Genomic DNA, 10,790 nt, shown 5'->3' with positions numbered 1-10,790 from the left:
AATTCATTTTTGACGGAAATTGACGGAGATAGGACCCAAAAACTGACTTTAGCTACTGAGATTTCAATCTCAGTTTTTTGGAAATATCTCCGGTTCTAATGGTCCTTTCCCATTTTTCTCTCCTGGAAATTGAAGCTGAGCTCACTCCCCACATTTTTTGTCTTGGTCAAATTCATTTTTGACGGAAATTGACGGAGATAGGACCCAAAAACTGACTAAAATTTTCAACATGAAGAAACAATCCCCGTCGGTTTTGGGGGTGAAAAATTTTTTCATCGAAAAAAATGGAAAGGGGTTAACCTTCAATTTTTTTCGAGGAAAAAATTTTTCACCCCCAAAACCGGCGGGGATCGTTTCTTTATGTTAAGTGACCCCAATCGAATTCACAAACGGGGCCCATTGGTCCCGAACGTCCATAGGACCCTCCTCACCACAGGATTTCTGATTGAATTTGGTCAATTTTGGTTTTTTGGCCATATCTCCGTCAATTTCCGGCAAAAATCAATTTGACCACAACAAAACTTGTGGGGAATGAACTCAGTTTCAATCGCCAGGAGAGAAAAATGATATAGGACAATTAGAACTGGCGATAGGACCCAAAAACTGACTAAAATTTCAGTTTTTTGGAAATATCTCCGGTTCTAATGGTCCTTGCCCATTTTTCTCTCCTGGAAATTGAAGCTGAGGTCACTCCCCACATTTTTTGTCTTGGTCAAATTCATTTTTGACGGAAATTGACGGAGATAGTACCCAAAAACTGACTTTAGCGACTGAGATTTCAATCTCAGTTTTTTGGAAATATCTCCGGTTCTAATGGTCCTTGCCCATTTTTCTCTCCTGGAAATTGAAGCTGAGGTCACTCCCCACATTTTTTGTCTTGGTCAAATTCATTTTTGACGGAAATTAACGGAGATAGGACCCAGAAACTGACTAAAATTTCAGTTTTTGGGTCCTATTTTCGATTCTAATTCTCCTATCTAATTTTTCTCTTCTGGAAATTGAAGTTTAGCTCATTCCCCACAACTTTTGTCTTGGTCAAATTCATTTTACAAATAAATAATAAATCCACTGCAGATGCAGTCGATATTTTTTATTTATTCATTTGTACAATCAACTTTTTGACAAACTGCTTTCGTCTTGGTTTTTTTCAAATAATTGAACGTCTTTTTCCTTGTAAAGTATTTCCTCCGCACGTTCAGATTCCTCAATGGAGAAATTCCATGACTGTTCATTGGCTGTTCCCCAAATCATGAAGATGATGAAACCGATCATCATGTTTGCAGCTGCTATGAGGAAGACTAGTCTCCATTGTCCAATAGTTTGCTGAAAATATAGAAAAGCATTAAGGGCCGGTTTCCCCTAAGAATTAAATGAATCTTACATTATCATTCGTCAAGACTCCAACAATCAGCGGCGAAATGGCACCCACACCATTAACACTCAAGCCACAAATTCCCAAGAGAATACTGCTGAAGTTGGGACTCAGATCGACAAGATTAGCCACGGTTCCCGCTGATATTCCCCCCGTCACCGTTGTTCCCATCAGCATGAAGACCACGGCAAGTGTTGATTGACAACCACTCAGACTCAGACCCACAGTGAACGCCGCTTGAACCCCCGTGCACATTGTAATCGCCAATTTTCGAACTCCTGTTCGAGTCATTTTTCCTGATTTCAGGAGCCAATCGCTCCACCAACCGAATAAGTAGGAGAAAATCATGAGGAGAATGTGGGGAACTCCTGCAATCAGGCCGATCTGAAGACAAAGAAAGAATAAATTAATCGCTTTCATATACACAATTAGTTCATAATATTTTTTTTATTATTATTACATACTGCGTTGAGGTCCCATCCGTGTATGAACCTGAAATAAGTTGGCCCTTGAGCAAGAAGAGTGTAGAACCCCCAGGTGGCACCCCAGTGTGCAACAGCCGTAACCCACATTGGCCGGGAGATGAGAATAGCTTTCCACGGGATGGCTCGTTTTCTTGAAGCTGTCAACGAGGCAGGAGTGTTTGCCAGGATGTACTCGAGCTCCTCTTTGGCGATTCTAGGGTGCTGCTGGGGTGAATCGAACATGAAGAACAACCAAAAGCAATACCTATTCACATATCCATTCGGTTATTTATAAAGTCTCTAAACGAGCGAGAGTAACTACAGTTACTAGTTGTTGAAAAATTATTCAACTTGATGAAAAAGTTGACCAGTGAAAATGGTCATTGTATCCTTTTTCAAATAGTTTCATCATTACCAGATTATGCAGATGCCAGAGACGAAGTAGAATGCCGCTTCCCAATTGAAATAAGTAATGATAAATGCGCATAATGGATATGTAATTGCGATTCCCACTGATCCACCCATGTAAGCACTGACAAATTTACTTCTTTCGTTTGGGGGAATCCATTTTGCTGTCATGACATTTGTGGACGGACTGACGACACCCTAAAATCCCGACCAATGGCCATCATTATTCTGAGGTCCTTAATTGGTATGAAATTTTTTCATTCACCAGAATTACGCCCTGGAGAACCCTGAGGACCAGAAAGACATTGAAATGCCACTTGATGACAGTGGGAATCAGGAGCCCTAGGAGAGAAGCTAGGAAATTAGCTCCACCAAATACGAGTTTCGTTCCGTACTTCTGGGCTAAAATCCCACCAGGTACTTGAGTCGTCCAGTATGACCAGTAGAATGCCCCCAGGGCTAGGCCTTGCTGGTACTCAGTCCAGTTGAAATTTCCAACGTGCTGCTGCTGCTGCTGCTGCTGCAATAATTTATCAAGAATTATTAATCATAAAGCGAAAACAAAAGGGCAAGATTCGTCAGTGGAAGAGAGGTATTTAAATTCTTTCAAGTCATGAGCAAACTCGTTCGCACCTGAAGATAATTTGCTACCTCCTCCCCCAACCAAAAATCTTATTAAATGAATTATTCGCTGACAATAAAATGTACCTCAATATCAGGAATCACACTCGACTGATTCAACATTTCGTAAGAATGAAACGTGGAATTAAAATTTGGTGCTAATGATGCAACAGCATCGCATTCAGCTAGACTGCTAGGTTTTTCTGTTCTCGGTATCACCATTGCCACTATCACAAGATTCAGACTGACCTTGATCATGTAGTTGACGATACCTCCAGTGAATACTAGGTACCACAGAATGTTTCGACATGACAGCCATCCTATACCTCAAAAAGTATTACCAATTTGCAAATTTGTTGATAACAAATGCAACGAAAAAAATTTAATGAGGAGAATTTTTAGAACCGAGTCGTCTGAGTGATTACCAAAGCCGCCACCCATTTTACATTTTCGGGGAAGAAAAACAACATTAGTTTCAGTTAATGATTCATTTTCAAAATTGCCATACCTGTTAGCCTTCGTATGATCCTTTTGAAACCAGCCTCAGTGTTGGGACTCTCTGGAAGCTATGGAAAAACCGGAAAATCAATTGTATATTTCATCAATTTTTATTGCTTTATCCAATTTATAATTAAAAATTGGATTTTACAATAAATTTTTGGTGGTCATTTCCACGATTATTAAGGATTTTTTACCTGCTTATCATCATCCTCACAAATGTTTGCAATTGATGTAATTTTATTATCGTCACATTCTGAGACGACTAAATCATCAGCTGGCTGATGAAAATACAAGTAATACTTATTGATAATCAACAATTTCCACAGAAAAAATCATGATAAACTAATCGAAAATACTCACTTTATCCAGAAGTTTTTTATGCTCGCGCTGATAATCAACATGATCTCGATTCATTTTTCTGATCGATATTCCCAAATTTGAAAACTCTTTCGATCGAAATATAATTAGAAATTCTGCAATCTAAAACTTGGTAAATAAAATTCTATCAAAGAAGAAGACAATGATTTCGATGGTGAGACAATTTATTACTTACTTTTATGCGATTGAATTGTTACCGACTCATTTGAATGAGAAAAGTATTCTTTGTTTTCACCTTACGAACTGAGCATTTGTTCATTTATGTAGTAATTTAGTGCCCCGTGTAATACAAAACGTATTATCGATATCATCTTCCAACGATGGCGAAGTCGTAATAAGTACAAAACAACCTTGTCAGCTCTACCGCTAGTCAAGCGATAAATAATTATTCGCCAGCGCATGTTGTCAAGGGGTTTGACAATTCATTGAGTTGATTGTTGAAATTTTAACGATTATTGTTGCACTTGACGCTGATGAAATAGTCCGAAATATATCATCACATACTTTCGTAATGAAGCTCAAACAGGCGTTTGACAATGTTTGACAATGGAAAATTCAATTTAGGAGGTTTTTTCCTAAACTAAAAACTACAGACTGCGAATGAAAATAAATGCCTTGACTATAACTTTTTTCATAACAAATTGTGGGACAATGGCAGCATATTTTCTTCATCTCTGCATTCAATATAGTGCTCATCAACACGAAAGATGAGAGGGAAATTGAATTAATCACAACTAATTAATTCTCATGGTACCGATGATTTCTTTATTTTTCTTCTCTTCGTGTTGAATGAATTTAGTGACAATTAACGACAGTTCTATAACGCATTGAAAAATTACGAAATTATGAATAATGAAGTAGTTTCTACTCAATTGGTCCATTGGAAGACATTTTTTATGATATAATAATACATAAAAGCGAGACGGAATAAGTAGTCTATGGGAGAGGCTGACTCCGTGCACTGCACCATTGGATAAAATCTAAATTAACTTATATTATTATTAATTATACGAGGAAACACAGTTTTACGGCGACTAGCGTCAACGTGCGGTTAAGAATGATAGTCAAATAATTACTTCTAGGTTTTATCCGATAATTTGAATTTGAAATTATTCTCGAGTACTCTCATCTTTGATATAACTCTATTATATTTTCATACTCACTAATTAGTGAGTATGAATTTTAGATTTTCGTCTAGTTTTAAATAAACTAAATATTACAGACTGCGAATGAAAATAAATAAATAAATATCCTCAATTCGACTAAATTCTGCCGCAAATGCATAATCTATTGTTTAATTTAATTATTCTCTTTTTGAATCCAAGTCCACTTGGATAAAATGGTGTTTCAAACGCCATAATTATCTCTCATTAAAACTACCCTGTGCTTTTACGTTTATTTTTCTCATTGTTTTATTTATTTTTTAAACTGTTTGAAATATTCAACGATTATCATGAATTATGGCAGTACTTTTCGTATATTTGAACACGCTGGCACATAAATTTTATATTATTCTTCTTGTTTTATCCTATTGTAAAGCTTATTCATTTATTTATCATATATTTCCAATATTTCCCTCCTTTGGTTGAGGGTGGTTTTTTCTTCAATTTTTAATCCTAAAAACTGATTCATCAGGAACGCTTTTTTTTAGTTCAATTCTATTGGAAATATGAATCAAAGAGCTGCACTATAATATATAAACAACTTTACTTTGGTTCAATATTCAGTTGAAAATATAAATAAATTTTCAATCACTTTTTTAAATACCAGAAATATTTGATTGAATATTTTGACGGCGTTTTTTTTCAATATTTTACTGAGAATAATTTTTTTGACTCATGTATTTGATGCAATTCTCAATTAGATGGCAATTGAAGTTGCTCAATTCTCCACATGAAAAATTACTTGGCATTAGGGTTGAAAAAAATGCCAAAATGGTCTTTAAAATATTTTTAGCCTAGAAATAAAAAGTTGTGTAACTCCTTAAATCTTCTCCGCAGAAGAAGAATTTCACGAATACTTTCTGACAATTACTAACTAGCTGGAAATTCATTTGATTAAACATCACCTCAAATTTAGACATTAGTAGGTGGATCCATAGCACAAATGATGGACTTGACGACACTGGCAGCAGCCAGGGCAGCGTAGGGCTGCCACTCTTTCCCCCTGGCCCCATCCTTGTAATCAGCTATGCCCCTGACCACAGCAAAACTATCCCTACAATTGCCAAGAATGCTCTCCACGACTGCATCCATCTCAGCATCAAAAGCTAAACAACCAAAACGAGAGGCGAAAATCTGTCTGAGTTGATCGTCACGAGAGACTATTCGACCTGAGGCTACAGGTGCCAGATGGATCTTGGGACAGTTGGTCCTCTTGGCTGTGTCCTGAGGGGCTGCAGGGTGTTCCACCTCGATGATATCCCTCTCCCCAATGGCCATGTACAGTTTATCTGATTCGTCTGGGGGTCTTTGGAAGTCGTGCTGAGACTGAAGATTGCCCAGGTTCTCCAGACCTTCTTTAAGGTAATTCCTCCAGGGAGGGCTCGACTCCTCATCTGCCTGCGTCTTGAGGGTCTGGGATATCTCCTGGATTCCCAGGTTCGATGGACAATACTCCTTCGTGTCAAAGTGATAACTCTCATCCTCGTTCGATTTAGCCCCTTCACAGTAGATGTAGACGTATTTGTTGTTGAGTGGAGTCGGGTGGGAGACAACTACATCACCCAGTCTCACGTGCTTATTGTAGTCGGTATAATGGGGCACTCCACCCCCCACTCCCACCAGAAAGACATAGTCGACTTTTTGAAAGGTGCCTGAGGGAAAAGTTTACCGTTTACTCGAGAGCTTTTCGAGAGCTTTTCTAAGGGTTTTTCCCCTATGCAAACTTTACCCAGCAGACGAGTTGTTGTATTTCCAGCTGCTGTCATTGCTTCTCTCGTGTGTCCAACTGTCGGCAGCTTTGTGCAGACTATTCTATGGGCACCGATGTTGCCGAGGGTGTACACGTTTGATTCTCCTGAAAATTATTTTTTATTTTCATCAGGGGAATTAAAGAGGGGGAATCACAGGTGCTTTGTGCTGATGCATTTTATATAATTGGATTATGTTCTTCTGATTAAGAGAGAGAGAGAGAAAGAATTGCACTAGAATGAGTGTCATTCTCTCATAAATCTTGATCACAAAGTGCTTTAATTGCGTCATTATCAACACATAATTTAGTAAAACAAATGAGATGGCAGTTTTTATTTAATAAAATACTTTATCCATTTCTACAAACCCATTTGTTTGCTCGTGATTTCCTGAAAATAATCTTGCGAATAATTTTTTAAATACAAAAACACTGATCCCCTTGATGATGATGATGATGATGATGAAACAAACAAGCATTCCCAAAGCCTTGAAATGATTTTCAACAACAATCATAACACGGATATTTCGTATTACAAACTACTTTACCAAATCGGCAAATGACTTTCGGAATACCCCCATCGACGGAGTCTGGTGAGCTTGGAGTACCTAGAGTTATCATGCACCATAAAATAACTTGGGAAAGGGGGGAAGAGATTATGCGATCCAGTAAATTGGAAGATTAATAGGCTAGATCATTCCGGCTAATTTGATTAATGAATAGGAGGCACTCACCAACAGTTGTGTAGCGCACAAAGGTCTCTTTATTCTCGATCATCGAGTCAACTGCCAGTTTTTCGCAGTATTGAGCTGTGATTATCGCTATTGTTGGCTGTTTTGCACTCGCCATGGTTGGCATTTGTTTTACCACCTAAAAATCGTAAAATATAAAACGAACTGTATCATTTGGTCAGGAGATATTTGACAATTTATTTCATTTGAATTACTTTAATTTGAGTGTCTTGATGAGCTACTCTCGTGAAAGCACCAAGACCCATAGCCTTCACCACTCCCTTTTTCTCGAGGGCCAGCATTATGCCAGTCACTGCATCAGGCTCCCAATTGTACTCCCTAAATGCCATAAACCGTCATTAAAAAATTGCAACCTTAATTTCAATACTCTTTGGGTATATGAAAAACTCACTTTGCCATGTCCTCCACATTGACTGGATTCGGGTAGGCGGATTCTATCAGCTCCAATACCTTCTCAGAGGTCAATTCTACTGCCTGTCCAATGACTGTCTCATCAATGGACACTAAAAGAATTATCGCGAAGATGAAGATTAATCAATTGCTTGCTTAAGAAAAAAAAAATGGAGAAACTCTGTTAATTCATGGAACAACGTGAATGGTGATATTTCATGATGATTAGTGTCTGGAAAAAGGGGTCTTATGGTAGTCATCCATGCCTAGTCTTGAGAACAAGGGCAGTGTGTCAGTTATCGATTATTCAAATTCGTAAGAAACGCAAATTCCAAGCAACAATCCTTATTAAATCAATGTTGTTATGGTAACATATCTGCAACTGTTGAGATCCATAAAATGTTGAGTGTCATTAAATTGTCAAAAAGTTCACTAAACATGAATACAGCCATGAGCCATGAAAAATATGAAACAACTAGTGAATAATAACATTTTCTCATGAAAAAAATCTACAGAACAAATCTTTCAACTGTGCTTTTGTCTAGATTTTCAATTACATTGCGTGCAATTGTGGTCAACTCCTTCTTCAATTGACGTCAAATTGAAGAAAAATGATTGATATCTATTTTTAAACAGCATCTGTTTGATTTTTTTACAGGGCTTTTCAAAATCTAACAGCCTGTGAGAAGGAAAAATCAAATAAATTATTGAGAATTGATAAAAAATTGCAGAGCAAACGTGAAGATTTCTCTTTCCTAAATCGAACCTGATATCCGAACACTTTTCTTTCTCGGTAGAGTGTACAGACAGTTGCCACTTCGAGCTGTGAATAATGCAAGACAAAAGATTTTTATAACATTTTCGTAAATAGAAAAAAAAATCTATATTAATGGTAATTGTCCGGCAAATCACATTTGTCAATTGACAGTCACTTGCGACAACGACACTAATTTAATTGTCCTCTGACCCTTTTCCCCCCTCCCTCCCCGCATCCAATTACTTGGACTTGAACCAATTTGAGATGAACGTTATAATGTGTGTGATAAATTGAGTATCATTTACATGGTCTCGTTGGTAAAGTGATTGGTTCCTCCAGCTGTTTCAGCTCTACCTCCAGTTTCTTTATGTTTGGATATTTGTGCTGCATCAGTTTCATTATCTTCTTGATGAAGCCGACGTAATCTGTTGTAAAAATTAATCCCAATCGTGAAAATTTTCATTTTTTTGCATGAACTCGACGTAATTAAATTCAAATGATTGCATCAATCAATCAATTTTCCTCAGTGAAGGGGAAAAATTTGCCTCTGGCTAATTCTCATTTCTCGTCAATGTTTTTCAACATTTTCAATCGAATTTTCGCGGATAAAAAATATAAATGCACATACCTCTAGGAAATTCCTGAGGACTCACCAGCTCCCTGAAGAACTCCTGAGCCACATGAGGTTGTTCAACCTCTGGTAATGAATTAACAAACCAGAATTGAAGTCTCCTAGACTCCTGGGTATGTTTTTTGGTCTGTGCACTGACGAGAAAGACTCGAAACTCGAGACCAAGTTGGGCAGGCCTCGAGATCCCATTCGCTGGTTGAAATCGACAATTAATTTCCCCATTGAAAAATTAATCCGGATTAAATGATGAGGGATAACTACCTGCAGCTGCATGTTTATTGATGACAATCCCCTTGTGATCGCCCCCTGCCACATGGACGTCCCTTTGATTCTTCTCAGGAAGACGATCCACCGTCTGTCTCTCGATGATCAGTGTCGTTGAATTAGCAGTCTTGCATTTCGGCGTCATCACAATGTGTTCTACAAAACCCAATGTTCAAATCATGCAGCTGAATTTTTCCTCTAATTTTTCCAAGTCATGAGCAAACTCGTTCGCTCATATCATCATTTGAGCCTTCACCCTATTATGATGCACACAACAGTCTAATAATGACACCCATGTGTTCACTCACATCAACTCTTTGCCATTGAGAAATGATAATGACTCAGAAACGTGACGTTATTCAGTCCCGATAAAGGTGAGCAGATTACCTCGAGTTCAAAATAAAAGCAAAAATATTCTCAAGTATTTCCCGCTAGAACTCGATGAATTATCGACAAGTAGGTCAACTCACCAGTCTTCGTATCCCCCATGTTTCCAGAATCCCTGGACCAGACACCTATAAATTTCGATGATTAAACTGCCGATCGTATTTATTATTTTATAAACGTGTGGTTCGCACTCGTCAGTCGTCACCAACAAACACTGACGGATTTATCAGCAACGGCCGGCGCGCTACGGCTTGACTGAACTCCCCTACTTCCCTCCGTTTGTCAGCTCCACGCTTCCACTTGCTTCCACTCCTCTCTCAAAAACCCCTTCTATTCGTACTTTCCTTTTTTATCAAGTATTTGGTTGCAACGTTGATCGCACAGGGCGCATTACGTCGCAGAAGCCCCGCGGGCGCGCGCGCGTTCATATTCCCCTCCCCGGGGGCAATGAACGTGGATTTAATTGGGGCATGATCCCCTCAATTGTCCGATACCTTCACACCTTATTTTTACTAGTTTCATTAGCAGTTTTTTTTCATAATTAAAAAAAAATCCCCAAAATTATTCTCTTCAAATAAATAATACAAGTTACTCAGATTTTTAAATTTATGATTGGAAGATCTTTTCGAGATATTTCAAAGTTGAATCATGTCTGGATTGACCACAGTTTTTATTCCTCACCCAATGTTTCTTTTATTCCATTGGCAATGCCATTTCCTTTCATTTTCCTTGATATGCACGATTAATTTGGATTGTTACGGCCAAAATGACCATTGATCCGTGAATCACAAATAAGAATGGAGGAAATAGAATATAGTTGAATAGCCTATCGATTTATTTGAATGTGACGAGTTCGACGGGTCTTTCTCCAGAGGCGGTGACGTCATGCGGTCATTAAAAAATGTGATATCACTGGAATTTCACTCGACAGAAATTGACTCATAATGGAAGAATA

General features: G+C 38.0%; 2 protein-coding genes across 8 annotated transcripts; both read right to left on the bottom strand.

Moving 5' to 3' along the window:
- Positions 1 to 1,075: 1,075 nt before the first annotated feature.
- Positions 1,076 to 4,394, bottom strand: LOC107045833 (sialin). Of its 4 annotated transcripts, XM_015268215.1 has the most exons (10): positions 3,920 to 4,394; positions 3,727 to 3,846; positions 3,561 to 3,644; positions 3,374 to 3,431; positions 2,953 to 3,191; positions 2,510 to 2,764; positions 2,252 to 2,442; positions 1,837 to 2,101; positions 1,382 to 1,756; positions 1,076 to 1,323 (listed from the first exon to the last, which is right to left on the bottom strand). In XM_015268215.1, the coding sequence occupies exons 2-10, from the start codon at positions 3,778 to 3,780 to the stop codon at positions 1,111 to 1,113; spliced, it is 1,734 nt and encodes a 577-aa protein (XP_015123701.1). In that variant the 5' UTR covers positions 3,781 to 3,846; positions 3,920 to 4,394; the 3' UTR covers positions 1,076 to 1,110. The 4 variants fall into 4 exon arrangements, with proteins under 4 accessions (XP_015123701.1, XP_015123700.1, XP_015123703.1 ...); XM_015268214.1 differs by having other exon boundaries at positions 3,727 to 4,394; XM_015268217.1 differs by having other exon boundaries at positions 2,510 to 2,761; positions 3,727 to 4,394.
- An 88-nt stretch (positions 4,395 to 4,482) lies between these two features.
- On the bottom strand, positions 4,483 to 10,174 carry LOC107045831. Of its 4 annotated transcripts, XM_015268210.1 has the most exons (11): positions 9,919 to 10,174; positions 9,446 to 9,604; positions 9,182 to 9,376; positions 8,859 to 8,978; positions 8,563 to 8,619; positions 7,798 to 7,909; positions 7,601 to 7,724; positions 7,389 to 7,524; positions 7,203 to 7,262; positions 6,637 to 6,762; positions 4,483 to 6,559 (listed from the first exon to the last, which is right to left on the bottom strand). In XM_015268210.1, exons 1-11 carry the CDS (start codon positions 9,935 to 9,937, stop codon positions 5,820 to 5,822), a joined length of 1,848 nt encoding a protein of 615 aa, XP_015123696.1. In that variant the 5' UTR covers positions 9,938 to 10,174; the 3' UTR covers positions 4,483 to 5,819. The 4 variants fall into 4 exon arrangements, with proteins under 4 accessions (XP_015123696.1, XP_015123698.1, XP_015123697.1 ...); XM_015268212.1 differs by lacking the exon at positions 7,203 to 7,262; XM_015268211.1 differs by lacking the exon at positions 8,563 to 8,619.
- Positions 10,175 to 10,790: the final 616 nt, after the last annotated feature.

The sequence above is a fragment of the Diachasma alloeum genome, unplaced genomic scaffold, assembly GCF_001412515.2.
Source record: "Diachasma alloeum isolate Michigan unplaced genomic scaffold, Dall2.0 Dall_scaffold_01086, whole genome shotgun sequence".
In the NCBI taxonomy this organism is placed as follows: Eukaryota; Metazoa; Arthropoda; class Insecta; order Hymenoptera; family Braconidae; genus Diachasma; species Diachasma alloeum.
This window is presented reverse-complemented; position numbering and strand designations above follow the sequence as displayed.